Here is a 22,360-nt window from a genome sequence, read left to right on the forward strand (position 1 = left end):
TGGGATTTTTCAGCCTGGAGAAGAGAAGGCTTTGGGGTGACCTGATGGTGGCCTTCTGGTGCCTGCAGAGAGCCTATAGGAATAATGAAGAGAGACTATATCAAATGACCTGGAGTGACAGGACAAGGGGGAATGGATTCAAACTGACAGGTTTAGATTGGGTATCAGGAAGAAATTCTTCCCTGTGAGAGTGGGGAGGCCCTGGCACAGGGTGCCCAGAGAAGCTGTGGCTGCTCCATCCCTGGAAGTGTCCAAGGTCAGGTTGGATGGGGCTGGGAGCAACCTGGGATAGTGGAAGGTGTCTCTGCCCAGAGCAGGGGAGTAGAATGAGATGATCTTTAAGGTTTGTTCCAACCCAGGCCATTTTATGATTCTGTAACGGAGTGAATAAAGTCTACCAGATTACCTGACAAGCTTTTAGTTTATCTTTCCCTCTGCCAATTCTTTTATTTAAATATGGAGCAGCTTTGATTTGAAAAGCTACTGCAACACAGAACCGTTCACTTCCTTACAGTGAAACACATTTTGATTTGTGCAAACTTGTCTCAAATTCCTATGCACAAAGCCTGCTTGCAGGCTTTGAAATACAAATTACAAGGTATGAATTATAGAGTATGAATTCTAGGACTTGGTCAGATGAAATTTTTCTAAGACTCTCATATCAGACATATAAAAAAGCTGTATTATAAGGAAACTCACCAACAAAACCACCACAAATTGTGACTAGCAATAGCAAATATATGCAAATTATTCATGCAGTAAAATCTACTGGAATGCAGTATGTCTCTGAGCTGTCTGTACTGTTCCAAACCACATCCAGGAGAGACAGCAGCAGTGACTTGACATCTCACCTGGGAGCTGCAAAGAACAGCCACATTCCCTGGAGAAGTGAGGAACCTGAGCACGAGGTCAAATGATGGTTTCTGGGTGGCAGACAGAAACCTCACACAATGCTGGAATCCAGCAGCTTTGCTAATGCCACCACCACCAGCCCCTAAATACAACTGTGTCAGAGAAGACACAGGGTTCATCTCATTTACAGTATTTGAAATACAAGCTGAGGTCACTCCAAACCTTCCTCATAGAGACCATGCCTTTTGGGGTGGGCTTCATCTCAGACTAAACACCTACCTCCCCTCTAATGACCATAAAGGAATGACTGCCTAAGATAAACACATGTACATTTGACAGCTTTATTCCAATCCATGAAGTCAAGCCTGCTGCTCCAGATCCTAGGAAGTCAGTGGAGGCTTCTGCAGCAGAGGTGAGCTGTGAGAAAGGGACTGCAGCTCTTCTGCTTGTCTATAGCATCCCATGGAAGGATTCGGTTTGCCAGCAGCCCCATCTGATGTTTTTTCATCTCTGCTCACACATCCCTCACCGTGTCAGAAAAAAGAAGTGGAACAGCTGCACTGACAGGTGATTTTGTCACAGAGAATTCAGAGGCAAAGGGGAGCGGGGCAGGGGAGGAGATTAATTGCTACATGTGCTATCCTTTTTTTTTTTTAATCTTTTAAACCTGGCGGGAGGAGAGCAGTTTTCACAGATACAAAATTAATGAACAGCTGTCTTGCAAAACAGCAGAACCATCAACTGAGACACAAAGTTACACTACATGAGGTGCTGCTGCAGGAACAAAAAATCAGTTGTTCTCATCACTTCCTTCCTTCAAATGAAATCGCTGCTCACTGTGTTCCACCGCAAGCACAGAGAAGTATTTGGCCTCAACAGGGGCACAGGGTGGCTGTTTTCTTTCAGAAGGAGATTCACTAAAAATTAATTGAGCAGCTCTAATCTTACATTTGAGCTTACACTATCTGAAGTGTTGATAGGTCCCCCACCTGCATCTAAGCAGTCAATTATCACACCACAGTGACTTCTCCACCTGCTTCTGCAACCCAGATAAAAGCCCTGTAAGTAATGCTCCCTGCAAAAGTGCCCCACTGCTCCAATCCAAAAAAGTCCATAGAGTGTTTTTCACTACTTTAATCAATTCAGTCATGCCCCTTGACAGAAGGAGAATTAGAAAGAAAAGACAAAAAAAATTCCTTCATTACAGAGACTTCCTAAAAGCTGAGACAACAGAAATGAAGAGAAAAGGAACATTCTTGCATTTGTCACTCCATGTCGTTTTTGAAGCAAAAAAAGTAGGTGACCTGGCAGCCGTCGCCTATACATGTGACAGAGACAAGAATATACAAAAGTATCACAGGAAAAGGCACGAAAATTCAATATATTTGCAAAGGCATATGAAGGTGCACATCTGGAGAAAAGTTTTAACCCATCAAAGACGGATTAATAAATCTGAAGGAACAGACTGAAGGAAGCCCAGTTTTGAAGAGAAACTTGCTCCTCTCGTTTCTCAGAAACTGCTTTCTGCATCTCACAACTGTCAATTGTTTAGGAGGTGGAATGAGTTTTGCCTGGTTGGGAAGCATCCATCTGATGCCAACCAGCCCAGCAGGATGAGCTGATTGGCCAAACAGGAGGCCAAACAAAATTGGAAACCTTGGGCTTGACCTCTCTCTTTTATCCAGTTTTTCATTAAACTAGTAGGAACTCACTACTCTTAAGACTTCTGTTATTCTGTTTAACTTGGATGAAATCTGCCAGTGAGAGAAAGTTCTCAAAGTGAGTGGATTATGATTTGAGATTCCAGTTACATCTCATCTTCTACTGATTGAAAAGGGGAAAATAATCCAGAAATGCCACATAATGCCTTGCTTTAGCTTCCTCGAAATGGACACTGACAGCACAGCGTGCTCTTTGTTGCTTCTGCACATCCAGACTTATACACCAGTTAAGCTGTAATAGTCTGATTCTTGGGTGAAAGCCAGGATTTAATGCATCACCAAGCACAGACACTGGACTTCACTTACAGCCCTAGCTGCCGCAACCACCAACATCACTTCTGTAAACAGCTGGCCATCAGCTGGCTGAGGATCCAGAGATATTTCTGAACTGAGTTCAGTGGTCCTCCTGTGTGCTGACAGATGGCTTCTAACAGATAAACAAGAACAGTAAAATGACCACAGATTAAAACAGAGCCATTTATCTGAAACACACCTCCAACTTGCAATTCCTCTGCTTGCAGGTAAAAGCCTAATTTTTGAGATTTTGCTAATGTGTTTTAAACCTTGCCCGAGTGCTAGGTGCTATAAAATCAGCTTTACTGATGCAAACACTTTGCTAAAGGCACTAAGTAGATTAAAATAAAGGAAAGAAGTAACCAAATTGGGACCTCTTTTTATTAGAAACTCCAGTTCCAAGGCTTTTAAAATCTCTTTCGGTGAAGCTACAGAAAAAAGTTAAATGGTAGGCATCTTGCACTCACACTGAACTCCATCACAGCTGAATTCTTTTGCCTCTTCACAGACTTACTGAAAGGAGTGAGATAAGATCTCACGAGCTCTGGGTTGAAATGAGTCTGTTCTTACAGGGAGTTTCAGCTGAGATGCTTTCACAAATCACCTCCAGACACCTGTTTCAAGAACAAGAGGTTCATATACCCTGTCTTCACACTTTTCTATCCTGTAGGCCCAGTGAAATCAAAAAATCTAGTTTATTGATGATCATCAGGAACTCTATTAGGGTGAAACAAAAGCAGAAGCAAATGCTGGATCACAGGATTTCTTTTGGCTACTCTCCTACTTCCATTGCCAGTGGCTGAGTGACAGCTGTGTGTTGTATTAATTGATTTGAGACGGTCAAAGCTCCATTTTGCACTCAGGAAAGTGATTTTTTTTTTTCTTCCTGAACATGTCTCAGTAACAAACACTGCCTTACTCCTGCTAGCACCACATTAGAGAGGACAAAATGCTGATGCAGAAGTAATCTTTTGCTATTTGGTCTCAACAGTGCTGCCAGCTTACTAACAACCTCTGTAAAATGCCTCTTGTGATTACTTAAAGCATTCTCCTCTCTGTCCAATGCCTACTGTGACAAAGAAACCTCAGGAGTCTCTAACAGGAGGTGGGGAAGAGTCCAAGAGATATTTTCCAGGTTGTCTCCCACATCATCTCATTTCTGAGTCACTCCACTCCTTCACTGGCAACCCAACCTGAGCCAAGTCCCTCTGGACAGAGTCACAGCACCAGCCCACTGCTCACCACCAACATCCACCTGGATTCCAGGCTATATAAAACACCGAGAATTTCCTGGGTCAGACTCAAGCAGTGGGGATCCAAGCACTCCTTGTTTCATCCAAACATGTAATCCACATTTCTATTACTTAACAGCTGCTTCCAAAGGACGAGCGGAGGCTTATCATCTGAGCTATTCCAGACCCTAAAATGAGCTGGCAGAACTCACCCCAACCTCCAAGAAAGAATTTTCCAGTGTAATCAAGGAACATAAACCTGGCTTTCACTACAAATATTCACATGGCACTGCAAACAGAGTTTCCAAAACTCACACTTCCAAAGCTCCCAGAAGTTTACAGGCATCTCCACTACAGCTTGTCAGGGCTCTGAAACAGTCCTCACATATTATACATTATATATTATATAATCCAAACAGCTCCAGCCATTAAGGTCATCACATATTTACAACTTTCAACCCACTGCACACTGTTTTGCCATCATCATTGAGCAAATGACATTAGGCAGCACTCACAACAAACAGGGAATTTCACAGCACATCACAATGTTTAGTGGTTCTGGGGTGGGGAGGTTTCCTGCACAGACACAGAAGAAGCAGAAGTAGAAAACAAAGAGCTGGCAGTGAAAAAGAAGAGGTGAGCACGAGACAGGAAGCATGTCTGAGTCTATCCTCATCTAAGCAGTTTGCTGTGCTATGTTCAGTGCTGCTGGGAATAAATCAGGAATGCACAAACCCCATTACCCAGAGCAATCAAACAGCTTCCTAGGGGATAAACATGATTTATGTACTAAGCTCTTATAGGCCTGAAGTCCTGGCAGAAAATGTAATTTACCCAACTTCCCCCTCTGCCCAATCTGGTGGCCTTTAACAAGCTAACACTCCCTGTGAGATTAGAATTCCTAAAAGCCTGTCAAACACAAACTACAGAGATTACTACATGCTATGACTTTTACCCATCTTGCCAAGATGTTTTCTTTTCCATCCACCTCTCCTGCCTCTGCCATCTGTCAGACCTCCCCCCAGCTATACAATCACATCCCCCCTGCACAGGCATGAGTGGGTGGGTCTGGGAAACCCTGGGCTTCCAAGTGCTGCAGAACTGCTACAGGAAATGTTCCTGGCAGAAATCAAGTCTGGAGTTTTACTCTCCCTTCTCCTCATTCTGACGGAGTTTCCCATTCTTCGTAGACTTGTTTATTCTGAGAGAACCCAGTTACAGGATCCATCAGAGTAAGGGTAGTAAACAGGAGACCTGTTGCTATTTAGGGAGCTGCCTACCATACTACAACAAAGCAAAACATGCCACCTAGAAATGCCTGCAAGAGTTATATATACCACAACACTACGAAATTCTAAATAAAAGCCAAGCCTGAAGAGTTTGACATATACAGCCACACACATCACAGGAAACTATTTTGGGTTGAAGTACTGTAGAATTCCTAAGTTAATGAGCTGCCATGCTCCAGTTTTCACAGACTACCCATAATCCAAAGAAATCTAAATATTAAAAATACTTCAGCTACGTTCTGAAGAGATCTGAGGGAGGAATTTTTAAACCAGCTCTTTCAAACAAGACATAAAACTCACAGCCATGCAGTCTCTCAGGCTAGTGTATCCAACCCGAGTTTACTTTTACTCAGGAATCCACATCCTCAGTTCCCGAAGAAACGAGGCAGAGTGCTGGGAACAGAAAACTCCTTTAAAAGACTCAAAGAAATCCCTGGAGCACAAACTCTGGGCCCACTGGGAGATTTTTATCTATATCTCCCTGACACCCATAGGAGGGGCAACACAGTGTGATGCAAGTAACCTGGGAGATTTGTGGAGTGTGTCAGGGATAATTTTTGGTACAGGTATTGATGGGTCAGCTTACAGCTGGATCTACTGTTCACTAACAAGAAAGCCCTGACTGGGAATATATAATCAATAAAACCACTGGCCCATGAAACACTGCATTCAGGATCCAGAGAGGAGTAAGGAAAGAAGATTTTCCAGTTTATTGCTTGATCTTGAACTCATCAGTTTGGACTGGAAGTAGCTCATAATCCTTTAGGAACACTGTGGAGACTACGTGTTGGAAACAAGAATCCCACAGTCCCTGGTCCCAAGAGATGGCCACCCAGGACGTTCTCTCTTTCTGACCCCTTTGTCCTCAGCTTCTTGGAGCAGCACTGGGCTTCTCTAACAATGAGCTGACTCGATCTGTGGTTTTCCTTCCTGCTACTGAGAAAAAATAAAAAGTGTGCTCTATTAGGAAAATAAATGTCAAGTCTCTTGACCTGCATGAGAAGACTCCCACATTCCTATCTACTGGATGTGTACTACACAAAAGTTAACCCAACATACTTTTTTCTTTGACAGAGTCTCAGCTCCCAGGCCTGAGACAGCTGATTTGAGAGCATCCACCAGCTGGGCAGTCCAACTGCCACCTTTTTAGGTCTCAAATTCATCTTGAAATTTCACCTTGCAGTTCAAGGATGCATGACAAGTTACAGAGCTCTACTGAATCATGGCCAGCTGGTCTATGCTACTCATTTCAAGAAACTTAAGCAGTGAATTGTTTACCAAAAAAAAAAAAAAAAAAAAAAAAAAAAAGGATCAGTTCAGAAGCAACAACTGAACCATTTTAGAGAGCAATAATTCAGTTTCCATAGTAATTAAACTGTTTACTACAGGGTTGAAAGATGCTATTTGGTTTTCAACAGCATGGTGACATTTTGCTTTCTGGTACAATGTCACAATCTAAAAATCAACCAGATAAAAAAGCAAATTAGTACAAAAAGCGAGTATGAGTCAAAGAGGAGACTTTTCTTTTTAAGTGATGAAGCAGTGTAGAAGAAAGCACCCATGAAGGATGTTGGGACTTCAAAATGCTGTTTATTGTATCAGAGATGTTACAGCAGTCCTGAGTCCTGAGTGACAGAGCCACGCCTAAAGCTGCCAGCTAAAGGTTTGGCGTGCCTGAAGCCACTTTAGCTCTGGTTACAATGGGTTTTATAGTATTCTTTGCTGAGCATCTCAATACATAAAAACCAGTCAGCATTATACAGAATACCTTTACATTTACCTCTAGCCTACCACAAATACTATCATTACCATATTATGTTACAGTTTAAGCTTAAAGTTGTTTCTCAGTTTTCTTGCAGTGGAAAATTCTTAGACCTTTCTTCTACTTGGTAAAAACATAGTTTTGTTTGCCTATAGTATTTTTTGCTTTTCTCAAGACCTCTTTCTGCTTGCTAAAAAACCTTCCTTGTTTGTGGTCAACATACCCTTTTCTCTAGCCCCAAAACCTCTTTCCAACTTGATTTAACCTTTGCCTTCTTAGTTGTCCGTTAACAACTGGCTCAACAATCCTTAATTTAGACATCTTTTATTCTTCTATATCCAAACTTGCTTCTATCTCTATTCTGCTTTCAGGTTCCACATGCAGAGAGCCTTCTGCTAAGCATTCGTAGCTGTAAAACTTTCCTGTAAACTTTCATCATTCCCAACAAAGCAGCAATCTAAGACTAAGACAAACATATTTAAGAACTAACCATTCCAAGAACACCTGCACTTTCCTAATTAAGCATAATGAAAGTTAAGAAGGAATGGATTGTTCATGTAAGCATCAAGAACATGAAAGGCTGTTTTAAGTAACAACAGTAATTTGGAATGAGGGGTTAAACTAAGCTAGTGAAGGCTAAATTAAGTCTCAAAATGCTAAGAACCTAAGATGTTGATTTATTTGGGAGATCATACTGCTGCTACATTTATTGCATGACTTTCTCAGCAGCATTTGGTGCCAGACCTTGACAGAGATAGGAAACTAAACTAAAAGAGCCTGATGTAGTAATTAGTCCTGCTAAAGACATTTCTGTGTTTTTATGTGCTGCAATAAACGTCCATTATCAGTTGATTTATACTGCATGTCTCTCACAAATCTGCAGGATTCCTACAATCATTGGGAAGTAGGCATATTAGGGGCAGAAGCTACATGATGGAAATGCCACAGAAGAGAAAGACAACACCCAAGACCCAGAATTTCACTGCTTTGCACTCTGCCTCCTGCACAGCAAGATCACTCTGGAGAAGATGCTGGCATTCGACAACCAATGAAGTGTAGAAGCTCCATGTCCACCCCCACAAATCCCTCACCTTCCCAGAGCTGCTCCAAAGCCTGGAACCAAAATTGGCCAAGTGCATGTGGCCAAGGAGTTCTGAAGTAGCTGAATATCCCCAGAAGAGTGAAGGTTGGAGTTCCTTCTAAATACACATTATGTATGCATCCATTTAATGCCAACAATGTGTATGATCCTACTAGAACATACAGTGAGAAGTCATCTCATCAGAAATGCTATGGATGGCATCCAGACAGAACAAAGCATGCCTTTGTTTTAAAGTCTCACCCCAAAACCATAGTAACCAACCCCAGTTTGAGATACGAGAAGTCAAAGAATTGCCTGCTGTAATCCATCATCCCTCAGCCTGAGCTGGTTTTGCCCCAAAGAACAATCCTAACCTTCAGCAAAGTTCACTAGATGTCAAGCCTTTGGACTGTCTAGCTGGCAAAATGCAATCAGAGAATGAAAAAAACAGAGCAACAAATGTTGTTTTCCTGTCTTTTTTGCTAACCATATGGACATTTTCCCTACCACAGCTCTTAAGTAGGACAGGTACCAGAGATAGCTGCAGTGAGTGGGCTGTACTCCACATATTTCATCACTCCACTTCCAAATCTCACCACTTCAACAGTCATCTCTAGAGCAAAATGATTCTCCTGTCTTGTGGCATGAAAATGCCCTCTCCTATTATGGTTTCAGAGCCTCTCTTATAGCTCTGGCCATTGAAACTGGACCCTCAATTAACTCAAGTGACCTGCTTCCATGCGATACCTGAGCTTCTTCACTGAAATTATAATTTACCTCACGCAGTTTTAATTAATTGTTACTTGCTTGGGTTATCTTGCTTAACCAACTGAGCAGCCCTTAAATTGTCCACTTCACTGAATGTTTTGCCCTTAATTGATTGCTTTTCTGATTTAGCTGCATACTTGTTCTCAAATTTCCTAACTACAGCCATTTTCTGCTATTCTGCTTCACATAAATGTTTCTTTATTTTACTCTCTGCTTTTTATGTTTCTTCGTCTTCATTGTCCCTGCTGCTACAACCTCCTTGTCTCTATTGTGTCAAGCCCTAGCAATTTTGCACCTCCCCTCCAACCTCCCAAGGCTTCTCCATCTCACCACCTTCCCTCCTGCCCTCCAAGAGTATTTTCTTTCCTTCTGGAGCACTCCATTGTGCAACCCTTTCCTTTCAGCCAGCAAGAGGGTTCTGACACTTCCCCCAAGAGAAAACTCAGCTTTTAAGTAAGAATAAGAATATATAGAGGAAGACACCCTGCTCCTGAGAGCAGCCAGCAACCAGGACAAGGCTAAATGCTGGAGAGCTGTGCCCCCTGCCCTGCCCAAGCTGGATACTGGGGCAGCACTTGCTGCCTCTCACTCCACAGTCCTGTCACCGGGAACGAAAGAAGTTGAGGGATCTGGGACACAACCAGAGCCTAATTCACACCACTATTTATAGAACATATTACTCCTTGAAGTGGGAAGAGCTGCTGGTGACAGCTGAGGTAGTTCTGGAAATGATCCAGGGCATTAAGGCAGTCCTTTTCAAAAACACCGGGGCACAGTTATTTTGGAGCTGGCATGCCTACGGTGTCACCTGTAAATTCCCAAGGGACAGCAAGCATGGCCACCACCTCCAGGCAGGAAGGGATGCAAGACCAGCACCAGGAAAAGGAAGGAAGAAATCACAAGGGTGCCTCCCCACTCCTCTTTTCAGAAAGGGTGCATTAGCTTGCTCAGGGAAAGCATAAGCCCAGAGGCCCCTGAGTGCTTTTCACTGTGAATTAACTTTCTGAACATTTGTGGTCATTTATAGCATCAACATTTAAAAGCTGCTGCTAAAAAGAGCAAGCAAAAATCCTAAATATCCTTCAAGAAATTTATCCAAGATATCTACTCAGTATGAGGATAAAAGTAAAAATTCACTAAAGAAAATGTTCAGCCTACTTAGTCCTGCAACAAGGCATTTTAAGACAGTAAATTGCCTGAAAGTTGGTTTAAAAATACTTTTAAAATCATGTTTATGTGCTCAATCACTCATCCAATGTTTTGGGAGATCTTCCTCTGCAATACATTCAGCCCATTCACTTTTAGACCCAAAAAGGTGACAATGAAATGACAGTGCCTGGCTATTTTTTCCTTGAGCTTGTTTAAAACTAATCTGTTCTTAGCAGTTTTTCAGGTTTTTGAGAAATACCTGTACACTGGCAGCAATTCATGGGTGGAAACAACTTATTTCTCAGGACTTTGGTTTTTTTTTTTTAATTTCTCTAAGGCAAAACAAGTTATTGATCTTAAATAGAAAGGAGTAAGAGTCTTACCTGACAGACTGCAGAGCCAGTCTGTCCATGAGACACCACCTGAAACCAAATGATTAAGCTAAAAATTCTTTGGGAAAGAACTGATCAAGCTCTAAAGTGCTGAGCAAGCTCATATTCGTCTAGGTTGATTTTAAGTGACAGCATACTGCACATACTCTCCTGGTTATGCCGCAGAGAAGAGAGCCCACACCCCACTGGAACCCCAGTAGCCCATTTCCCTCCACACCAGCAGAGGGAACTTAGCTTTTCTCTGTGATGTAGATCTGCTGTTCTGCAGCAGATGAGAAAACAGAATTTGTACTAAATTTGTAAAAACAGCTCCACATTTTCCCACAAATTAAAAAACAACAACTGGGGAAAAACAACAAACTCAACCCTTTCAGTACAAGACTTTTAGTAACAATGGTCTGTTAGACGAGTGAAGCACGAAAGAGTTTGTTTTGTTTTTTTTTTTTTAAATGAGAGAAAGCATTAAAGACCCAACGCAAAAATAAACATTTTCTCAGATCTAGACCCATTAGCATTTACTGAACTACACTAAATAAGTGTTTTCCACTTGTTCTGTTGTCTGAACAGATCTATCAAAACACATGATTTCTCTACTGATATTAATTTCTTTGATGTTGTTACCATTTGTGGATCAGAAAGCTCCAACAGCCCATTCTGCCATTCCCTTCTGGATACACTTAAAGGCAATGGGTTAAACAGGATAAAAAAATAAATGTCTCATGTGCATTTTTACTGCTTCATCCAGCTGGGCATCCATAAACCTGGAGATGTTCAGCATTTGTCCATAAGGCTCAGCAAGTGTGCTTCTGCTAGATGCTTGCTGCCTGCCAAGACAAAATGTTCAATAATATGACCTATGAAGGAATGCCCAGATTGGGTGTTTCTCCTATTCCCTTCACTGTTGCAGTTTCCCTAATTAAAAAATGTGTCTAATTATAGGCTGATATGTAATTCTCGCTATAGCAATCCCTAGCACTTAAAAACTGTGAGTCAGGCCCCCAAAATGATGATTAAGCACAGAAATTAGGCATCTGAATTACAACAACCCACACTGGATTTTTACTTGCCTTTTGGGGGCCAAGCCACCACTCACATTTACAAGCACTTCCCTGTAGCTATGAGGATTGAAACATTCCATTTCTATCCCACAAAAGCAAGACTGTCACAAATGCACTTGATTGCAGGAGCTGGCACAGCTATTACAACTGTGGGGCATTCTCCAAGTCATATTAATTGCTCCTAGCCTCAAAATACATTGTTCATCATCCTTTCCTGCTTTTGCTCTGAGAGAGGAGTAAGAATTCCACCAAGCCAGGTGAAATTTTGCAGGTGGACATCCCCTGGCCTGCTGAGCCTCAGAGCTCTAGAGCCTGAAAACAACTGGAATCCTGGTCCTTGGCAAAAGGTGTCCTCCTCATACTCCTGAGTTAAGATCATCACAGTGATAAATCTTAAACCCCTCTTCATGTAACTGAGGAATAGTGGTAGATATATGGATTTTTCTGAGAACTTACAGGTGAGCTATCAGCTTTACAGACTTATGTAGACAGACTGAAGTTTCTCAACCCATTTCTTATTTATATCATAAAAATTACAGAGGTCTATAAGCAAATAAAAATTAAATACAGGATGTATTTATATCAAAATTATTTTTCAAATCAATCTTTAAGCAAACTGAGACAGTGTTCACTTCATCATTTCCATTCTTATCTGATCCACCAGCATTCCTCTGCTCCTGCCTCATGAATAGTGCATCTCCTTTTTATCCCATATTACAGCCACACCCTGTATGGATTTATTCTCATGCTTTTTACATTGCCATTAATTACTAACTGGCACAACACAGGACATTGCAAAGAGTCTGAACCTCGCTCAGGCAAATAAGAAGGTAATGTTGCCTGAGTGGATGGCAGTAAATCATCCACAATGAGCAAGGATAATCTAAAGGCTGCATTCCAATCAGGAATGTCTGCTGCAACACTCGCTACTGTTGTCTAGTGACAGAACTCACAGATGGAGTAGAAGCAGAGAATCTGAATTTCACCAGGAGCTGACGATTCATTCTTTGTACTGTAAGTAACAGTGAGTTACTATCCAGGAACAGGGATTCATACCCCTAGTGAATGCTACATATGAAATAAAGAGTTCTTCTATTCTCTTTGAAATAGGCAAGTACTTCAATGGAAGTCATGGAAAGAAGAAAGAACTAAAACAAATGCACTGCACACTTCACAAGTAGTAAGCTGGTACCCCAGGTTCTAGCAGCAGGAAGAGGCAGTACCCACCAAACCTTCAGCACAAGTATTGGATCACTCCTCCAGGGAATATTCCCACAGCCTTTCACTTTACCAGGTATTCCTTCATATTAAAAACTGCCCTAACAGATGGAAAACCCACCCCATTAATCAAAATTCCCAGTCTGCATAGCTGGGATCTTACTGCACACATTCTTGGAAGGAAAATCCTTCAGAGCACAGAATGTCTCTCTGCAAGTGATGCCTTCAGTTTTAGCTTTCATGTTTTTCACATTCTGTGCTGCCCAGGGGTGCAGTTCTGAGCCTCACATTCAGCGTCACTCAGCTCTCTTCACAGAGCAGGGAGACAAAACAAATCCTTCTCCTGCTGGAGACCAGGGGCAACTTTCAGCCCCAAAAGCACAAACAACGGTGGGCTGAAGGGAGGAACAAGAAGGATGGGAGCTCACAACCTGGAGCTGTAACTGGACAATTAAATCCCATATGCAAATGGACCAAAAGTTATAAAAGTGTGAGACCTCGTGACCATTTGTCAATTTTGTGGCCATTCTTAGTGCACTTTGGATGTAGCCCTGGTCAGGTCCTATCCTGCCCAAGGTGCATCCTAAAGGCCTTTCAATAAATATTTGACAATAAATATTTGACAATAAATATTTGACAATAAATATTTGACAATAAAAATTCAACTTTATTCTCTTAGCCCTGTCCAGTCTCTGTTTCAGGTCAGTCTTCCCAAGGCATCACAAGCTTATGGCACTGTAAAAAGAATAATTTATGGGCAGTGACAATTATTCACAGAATTCCCAACTGATACCAGTGGTGACCTAGACCTGAAGTTCAGTTACAAGAGAGAATCATGTCATGTACATAGTTTCCATAATTCCCTTTATAACTCTGCTTCCTTTGCTGTATAGAAGTACACGGGGAACCAAAATCCAGTGTCTCATGACAGTTAAAAGTAGGAGGGCTGAAGCCCAGATGAGTAACCTGAATGGTCTTCATCCCATTTGCCATTAGACCTTGTCGCAATAGGAAATGAAATAAAAGTGCTTGACTCCAGTCAGAAGGCAGCAGAAATCAGAAGGTTTTATTTACAATTCATTCAGCCCTTTTATAACATGCTGAGCTAAAAAGGCACGTTATTGGTCCATAGGACTGACACCTCTCCCATTGGCTGAGTAACAGAAATAGCAAACAACACCTGTTATTATGGGAAAGGAATATTGTTTACACAAGGTTGTTTTGGTAAAAAGAAAACTGTTGAAAAATTTCCCTTGGGAACAGCTCAGCAATTCTCAAGCTCAGAAAACATCAGGTCCACAAGGCCTAAATCTTACTGACTCACTGAGAAAGGCAGGAATCAATCAGACAGCTTTGGGTTTAACATCAACCTCTCATTGCATGTTTTCAGCTTTTTGGACTCCTTCCCTCAAGTCTTTTGGCATTTCTAAATTCTACCTACAGCAATAGGTCCCTCATCACCCTGCCCAGGGGTACCACCACAGTGCAGGACCAACAGCATCAGTAGAACATGGGAACCTCCAAATACTGCGGCAGATGAAACAGAATTCCCAGAACTGACATTTGGCCAGATGGACCACATAGGAAAATATTAAAGTCTTTTCACTGGGGAAAATAAAAAAAAGTTTTGTTTGTTTGTCTTCCATCTCTGACAGGAAATACAAAGCTGTTATTCCTCTATTACAGCAACAGCCACTCCTGGCAATCCAGAAATATGCAGAGCAGGTTTTTCCCACAAGAAAGCAAGGAAAATAGCTGCTGATCTGTTTTCCCAGCACTTCTTAAAAATATAGGATAACTATATAGCAACTTTTAAATTTAAGCTGGTGGTGCTTCCTTGTTGGATCGCATAAATAATAATGGGATGGGGCAACTGAGAGATGTTTCACGAGTTTTTTATTCCATTATCAGCCTCAGTGAAGGAGGAGACATAAAAGATGGTAAAAATCATGCCATAACAACAGAAGTCAAAGTTCTCTTTGTTACAAGGCCTTTTAAATTTTTTTTAGCCAACAGAATAACACTAAAAGCTTACAAGTGTCTCAGAGCAAAGGCAACCTGGTAAGTAAAGCCTTTATCTTGCCAATACATGAAGGCAAAGTCTGCAATTCACCTGGAAAGCCTGATAGCCAACAACTGGAACATCAAGGATGCTAAAAAACAGATGCCCTGATCATCAGTGGGACATGCAAAGCTCTGGAGGAGGGTATTGGTTCAGATGGGGAAGGAGATAAAGGAATAAAAAATTTGTATCAGTGCTGTGGATGTTCATTGGACAATTAAAAAAGGAGCCACTCCAATAGTCTGGGGCTCCTCTTAAGGCTGAGGAGTGCCTCAAGCAGCTTAAGAATGGGAATAGGCTGAAGAAGAGCTGGAGGGGAAAAAAAGAAAGAAAAAATATAAACACAGTGGTTGCTCAGGAAGTGGTCAGGATGCTCTCAGCAAACACGAAAGACATAAAAACTGTTAACCATATCTATTCAGCTGTTCCCAGCATCTTTAAAAGCCTCACTGTAGCCACATCTCCGTTTGAAAAGAGCATCTCTAAACCAGGAAATTAAGGAGGGCATTTTCCAGCAAATGGAACAGATGTCAAAATAATAGTCTGTTGATTTAATGCAACAACAACAAAAGCCCCACACCATTCTTCTAGCCGTAAAATATTATTTAACAATCTAATTTCACAACTTTCGCCTTCATCTCAAATGGAGCAGCAGGAAAGTGACCTCCAGAACCCTGGTGAAAGCCAGGATTTAGTTCTCCACAACATAATTCACCTTGTTAAAAACTTCAAATACCACTAAAGTCAAGAGAACAGGCACAGCTTCTTCATGGAGCTCAGAGCTTCTCTAGCAAATACTTTGCAGTATGCTTTGCCAAGATCCAGGGACTTATCAGTGCCTTGTCCCCCTCCCATCTGCTGTTCATCTAATCAGGTTAAATTCCAAGACCTGGGAGAAGAATCTCTAGTCTTCTGTACGTAAAAATTGTGACATGACAAAACCTGAATCTACACCGAGGTTTACAAACGCTACTTAGCTTGGATTAATGCGCTTCGGTCTGAATTTAACTGTATGCTATATTTTAACATAGGTGTGTTAAAATGATTTAGCATTAGAAGCAATTTCCTTGCATTTTGAGAACAGCATACAGAAAAAGACTAATGTATATCCAGGGATTTAAAATGTAAGTGGTTTTTGGTGCACAGAAAACTGGAACAACAGAAGACTGCAGTCCAAACAGCTTCCTCATTTCAGTGAGGTTCATCCACTCTGGGGAAAGACAAATTCTAAAGGGTGAAAGACAATTAATCTTCCATGCATTTACTTACTAGAAACTAGCCTCAAAAATAGGAAATTTCATATATGTCATTGAATATCAAATGGGAGCAACACTCTTGGCTACTGTGAAGATGAAAATTACAGCTAGTGGAATAAATCACTCATTGCTACATTGTACGGATGATTCAGTGCCCATTCCACCCATTACACAGCAAAGAAAGGGAAAACATAAATGGGAAAATACATACATCCAGCAGTGTCTCGGTATGTACATACCAGACTTCTGGGGGCCCAGCTGGGTAACCTAAATTCCAACAAAGTCTCTGCTCCCCCTGTTCCCCAGAGCCTGGCTGTGGGCCTTTGGCTGCTCCCAGCTAACAGGAAAAGAGCTTCAGGGAGCTGGCTACATCTTCCCATATACACTGGCAGACTGGGGTTTGCACAAATCCAAAGGAAAGCAGCAATCCAACACTTTGCAAGATATTAGGGATCTCAACAGTCTGTTTCATTAGGATTGCAAATCAAAGTCAGTAAGAAAATGCTACTTAGGGTCAAGGAAGGAGGAGAGCAGGAACTGGAACTAAGGAATTTAAAACAATTCCTATCTTGCCAGCACAGCTGTCGTCTGCAAAGACACTGTGAGCTAACTCAGATAACTATTTCTCATTGTTTTCATGTCATTCAGGTATCCACCTTGAAGATATGGAGCCAAGCCTCTCTACAGTTTGCTTTCTTCATCACAGCCTCCAAATAATAACATGCAATAAGAACATTTCTTTCCTCTTTAACCCTCTCTTCAAAATTGTACCTCTTCACCAAAACAACTTCTTATCTCAGCTGGAAACCACAAATGGCAAATACTCCATTTATCCCCAATGAAGCAAATACAACAGCAACAACAACAAAATCAAGTGAGATATTGATGAAAACACAGCCAGGCAGTATCAACACCTACTCAGGACAGAAAAATGAACTGGATTTGGCTCAACATGCGGGCATATCCATTCATTTCAGGGCAGGGCTTCTCAGGCCATAGAGGCAGAAATAATCCAATCCAGCATGTCCCATACGCATCTAGTGAAAACAGGAATAATTCTGTATCTGGTGAAGCTGTTTAAGAAGGGCCAAACCCTTATCTAAAGTCAATCTGAGCAATACAAAGTCTAATCTCAGATTTGACTTGAAATAGCCCAACGAAAATCACAACACTCATGTAATTTGCAGTGCTGACATAAAAAGAGAAGGAAAAAAAAAGCCATCTGAAGTAAGGGAAACCTTGCTGACTCTGCAATAGCATCTGTCATACCCAGCCAGGGAAGCGACCTGGAATTCCAGTTCTGTGTTAATGCAATCCAGAATGAACAATGATGTGCACAGGAGGACTCTCCTCGTGCAATTGCTCTCCAGGTACAGACGGGAACAGCCGGCAGAGAGCAGCTGGCAAGAGGAAGTTACAGTGGGGAAAGCCCCTCTGGCACACTGGGAACAGAGCAGGATTTTTGCAAGGCATGCAAAGCCAGCAGTAGGAGAGGATCCACAGTCTGTTCACATTCACACTGCAAACACCAGAGCCTGGATACTCCATCCAATTCAGCCACTGACCCTGCTGTGTGATTTCACAGCTTCTCTGCTGTGTCCATGTAAAATGGACAAGAGGAAAAGCCTGGTGGAAAGAAGTGGAGAAGCCACCAGCCAAGGTGAGCATAGTCAGTTTGGCCATGTCAGAGGGGACATCACTGGAGAGCAAGGACAAGTTGTAGCAGATGCTCTGGACTGAAGTCATGATAAGTGAGTTCAGTGGAGACATCTGCCACCAGTTTAATCAAGTCACCCCCAGAATAACCCCTGGTGACCTTTCAGCATCACACAAAACTGAAGCAGCAGAAGCAAGAACACAAGCTAAATCTCAAAGGAAGCCTTTCTGTTGCCTTGTAGGGACTGTCTCCTCTCTTCCTGAAGAACTTTTAAGACCCTAACCATCATCCAACCCATTCAGTGGGACTGCTGACAGTCCAAAACCGACTGCCCCCCACAAGCATATTCACCCCCTAGAGGAGGTCCACCCTCTACAAACAAATTTAAAAAGTGCCATATCAACACACAGTGCGTGGGATTTGTGGTTGTATGGAGCTTGTAAGGCAGATAAGAAGATCCAGTTCTGCCTTTAATGAATTGCAGTATTTCAAATCAAACCGTCCTAAAGGTATTAGTGTATGCAATTTACTTTAGCAAATAACAGACAATTAAAACATTTTTGCCTAAATAATCTCAGCAGCACTAGGCCCTAAAAAAATCCCCTAAGCAATCTGTAAAACCAGTTAGGGCTCAATAACATTACCCACCTCAGAGGATGACAAGCCATTATGTTGTAGGCAGATTAGACACATTAGCTATTAGTGGCTCTAATAATGGTCTTACTCCTATTTTGACCACTTTGCGGTTCAAAATTGAGTTTTACCATCTGACAGAATATTCAGCATCTGTCAGACAGGAGATGCTCTCACAGTACGACTACCCTGAACCTCCAGTGTCTTGAAATTTAAAGGCATGAATGGCTAATTATACAGGTATCTATACGTGAAAACCACTCCTGTAAATTCATTCAAACACAAACCCCCCATTGAATCGTTCCACAAGAACCAGGCCAGTCTGGGTTCTTGCATAAGCACGGGTTTACAGGGGTCAGATCTTCCCATAAGGTTTCTGGCTGTACGGAGAGGAGAAAGCAGCAGCAGTGGAGACTGAGGAGTTACCAGCACTTGGTTGCCACAGTTCAACCCAAACTACCCCAAATTACCCAGATGGTTCTGTTGAACTTGCTAAGTCACTTAGTGAATTGTCCTCAATCCAAGTACAGAAGGCAAAGAGCAAAGACTTTCTGAGGTTTGAAAAGTATGGTTTCATCAACTCAATTATCCAACATCTACTTCAGCAGTAAGAATCTGGTGAGTTTAGAGGCGGAAAAAGCTCCAAACCTATCAGGTGTTTGCTCTGTGTAGGGAGAACCTGGCTATACAATGCCACAAATGCCACTGTATCACACAGAGCAGTCCTATGAATATTTGCATATGGATTTTTAGCCCAGATTAATTCCAATTTATGCTTCAAACTGAATGAAATCAAAGTTGTTTGTTAACCAGAATGTGGCAGGAGGGCTAGGGAGAACAGCAATTAACACTGTTCTTAAATAATATTTATTAATAATACATTAAAGCATACTTAACATTAGACTATTATGGAAAGCCATATTACTTGAAAGTTCACATGCAGGTTCTCTGTGAAGCTCTATCCCTCCTTTCCCATTCAAATAGAGACCAACATTCTCTGGAATTTTCCAGCAGAAAGTTGAATTTGGAGTTTTTACAGCTGGCTAGCAGGACCAGAGCAAAGAGTTTTTGCAGCTTGCCTGACATGAGCTTCAACTTCAAAGTCTTCTATCATGAAGCAAATTTAAGCAGCAAAAATAGAGTTCTAATTCACAACTGTTGGAATAATTATTACACCCATGACATATTTCCAGCACACAATTTCTCTTAAAAACTACTTTTAAAGCAGATTGATTTAAAGTTCATTGTATTTAGTGCTGCACCAGCTCATCAAGAGACTCAGACAAGAAACAACAGCTCCTTTTATTTCATGAGGCTCTCTTCAATAGCATCTCTGAGATAATCACTATGCTTAGAGAGTAGAAAAACATATGGGCAAGTGGAATAGCTGATAATCCACACAGAGTTTTTGTTACTAAACCATGTGGTGGAAATGGTCTAAAACTGTTTTGTAAACTGAAACTTCAAGCTTCAAACAATGTTTGGTTTACTAACATGACAACTAATAGACCAAACTCTTTCCTACATAACCTATGGGATAATTTTTTTAAAAAACTGGATCCATCTACCCCCCAAAATGGGACTCTTTGGTGCACAGGATGAAGATTAATTAATATTCAAGATGATCAACATAGCTTCTAGTAGTTTAGTGTTTTAGCAGAGGGATCCTGCATCTGTTTGTTAGTTCTGTATTAACAGGAGGACTTCTTCTAGGCTACCTAATGAGATAGTATTAACACATACCTGCTGCTCACCTATCATTGCTCAGATTTCCTGTAAGGTTTAGGGGCTAACAAATGTGCTTCTCAAGAACCGTAAAGTTTCTGTTATCCCAGCAGACAAGATATTAAGCGACCACATCAGCTCCAGTCCGTGACAAAGGCAAATACATTCAGGAAATACTGAAGAACTTAAAATAAAACTGTACGCCACTTGAAAACAAAAATATTTTAAAAAGGGGGAAAAAGTCCCTTAAATTTTGGATGTGATTCATTTTACTAAAGGGGGCTTTTCTGGAGGCAGTTGGATTATCACTCACTCTGATCTTTGATTTGCTACTTGGAGGACAGAGAGAAAAAAAACCTTCGGGAAAGGGAGGGAAATCTGCCTCTCTTCCAACTGCCTATATTTTACCCAAACATGTGAGAAATTTTTGAGGGGATGCAAATCTCCACTGCACACGCGTTTAAAGCGGAGCGATTTTAAAAAATCCTCCCCACCGCAGGGATCCCCTTCGGTTTTCCACCGCTCGGTTGCAACATTTCTCCTTCTCCCGTGCAGCTGGGCAAGGTGAAATGGGCCCCAAGGATTTATCGCCATTTCCCAGCCACGTCAAAAGCAAAGAGGAGAAAAAAGGTGCCTTTTCACGTGGCTTCTATAATAAACCGCATAGAGTCAAGGAGCGGCGCGGAGCTTCTCCAAGCGCGGCTCGGAGCGGGCATGCTGACACGAATGCACATCCACGCAAACCATTCCCTTGCGCATCCCGGGGAGCTCCACAAGCCAGGCTTTCTCCTGGCAGCAAGCTGGCAGTGCCCAGCGCCGAGGGAAGCCGGGCTGGCAGCCCCGGGCTTTGTTAGGGGCTGCCGGTGCCGCTGATATCCGGGCAGCGAGAAGCATCCCCATTGTGCGGGCAAGCGCCGCAATCTGCGGAAACCTCATCCCCCTTGCGAAGGTATCTTCTCTGCGAGGATAAACCTCCATCCCCCGCGCCGAGCCCCTTCTCCTCCCCGCAGCGAACGGAGCCAACCCCCCAAAAAAAAGTTTTGCTGGGCAGAAGGGGCCCTGCCTGCCTGCCGCCCGCTGAGAAAAAACAAAGGCTCGGGGAAGAAAGAATAAAGTTTGGGGCTCGGCGGGGTAGGGAGGGCGCCCGGGTGGGCTCTGGCCCGCGGATTAGCGCGGCTGCCCGTCCCCGCTGCCCGTCCCCGCTGCCCTTGGGCCGTGCACGGCGGTACCTGAACAGAGCGACCGCAGTCTGGTTCCTCCTCCACGCCTTGCCCTGCTGCAGCAGCACCCCCTGCACGATCTCCTTCTCGTCGGGCAGCCGGTACACGGGGAACACGTAGAGCCAGCAGAGGACGAAGACGCCCAGGGCGCTGGCGCCCACGGGCAGGCGGGTACGCGGCCACTTCCACGCCAGCCCCGCCATCCTCCTCCTGCTCCCGCAGCGCCGCCGCGGCACCGGGCCGCGCTCCGACATCAGGCCCGCGCCATGCGGCGCCCCGGGCGGGGGGCCCGGCTCAGCTCCGCTCAGCTGCGCTCAGCCCCGCCGCCCGCCATCGCCGCCGGGGGGAGCGGGGCTGCCGCTGCCGCTGCGCCGCGGCTCGCTCCTCTCTCGGCGGCGGCTACCGCCCTTGCTCACAGTCATTTGGTCCCTCGCGTTCCCCGCCAGATGATGCTCCGCCGCTCCCCGCCCTCCCTCCGCCTCCTGCCGAGCCCCCTCGCTCGCAGCCTCGCCGAGCGGCGACCCGGTAAATTTCCACCCCGCCCCGGCCGCGGGGCGCTCGCCGGCCTCGCCGCCCGGCCCGCAGCCGCCGGGGGAGGGGGAGAGCGCGGAGCCGGCCGCTGAGGGGCTCCGCTCGGCGCCACGCCCGCTCCCGCCTCGCCGCGGGCACCGAGCGGAGCGCGGCGCGGGCAGGAAGACAGGGAGGGAGGGAGGTCCCGCTCCGGGTGTCGCCGCCGGCGCCCACCGACCCACCCTCCCTCTCTTTCTGCTTCCCTCCCGGCGCCTGGCTCTGTTCCCCGGCAGAGGCCGCGGCAGTCTGCAGCTCGCCCTGGCGGGCACAGACCCCTGCCCGCCGCCCCGCTCCGTCCTGTGCTCCCTCCCCGCGGCCGCCCCCGGCGCTCCGGATCTGCCCCGGCTTCAGGCCAAGAGCCCCGGAGCCGGCACCACCGCGCCCGCCCGAAGTCTATCCCTCACAAAGCGTATCCTGCAAA

The 22,360-nt window shown here is 43.8% G+C and overlaps 1 protein-coding gene across 1 annotated transcript in view; it reads right to left on the bottom strand.

The window, feature by feature from the left end:
- The window catches only part of ST8SIA1 (ST8 alpha-N-acetyl-neuraminide alpha-2,8-sialyltransferase 1), a 97,903-nt gene extending 76,249 nt beyond the window's left edge, over window positions 1-21,654 (bottom strand). The window contains exon 1 of the mRNA XM_066319518.1: window positions 21,379-21,654. Within this exon, the coding sequence (XP_066175615.1) occupies window positions 21,379-21,623 (245 nt within the window). The 5' untranslated portion in view covers window positions 21,624-21,654. The remainder of the gene's footprint in view (window positions 1-21,378) is intronic.
- Window positions 21,655-22,360: the final 706 nt, after the last annotated feature.

The sequence above is a fragment of the Sylvia atricapilla genome, chromosome 5 (genome assembly GCF_009819655.1).
Source record: "Sylvia atricapilla isolate bSylAtr1 chromosome 5, bSylAtr1.pri, whole genome shotgun sequence".
In the NCBI taxonomy this organism is placed as follows: domain Eukaryota; kingdom Metazoa; phylum Chordata; class Aves; order Passeriformes; family Sylviidae; genus Sylvia; species Sylvia atricapilla.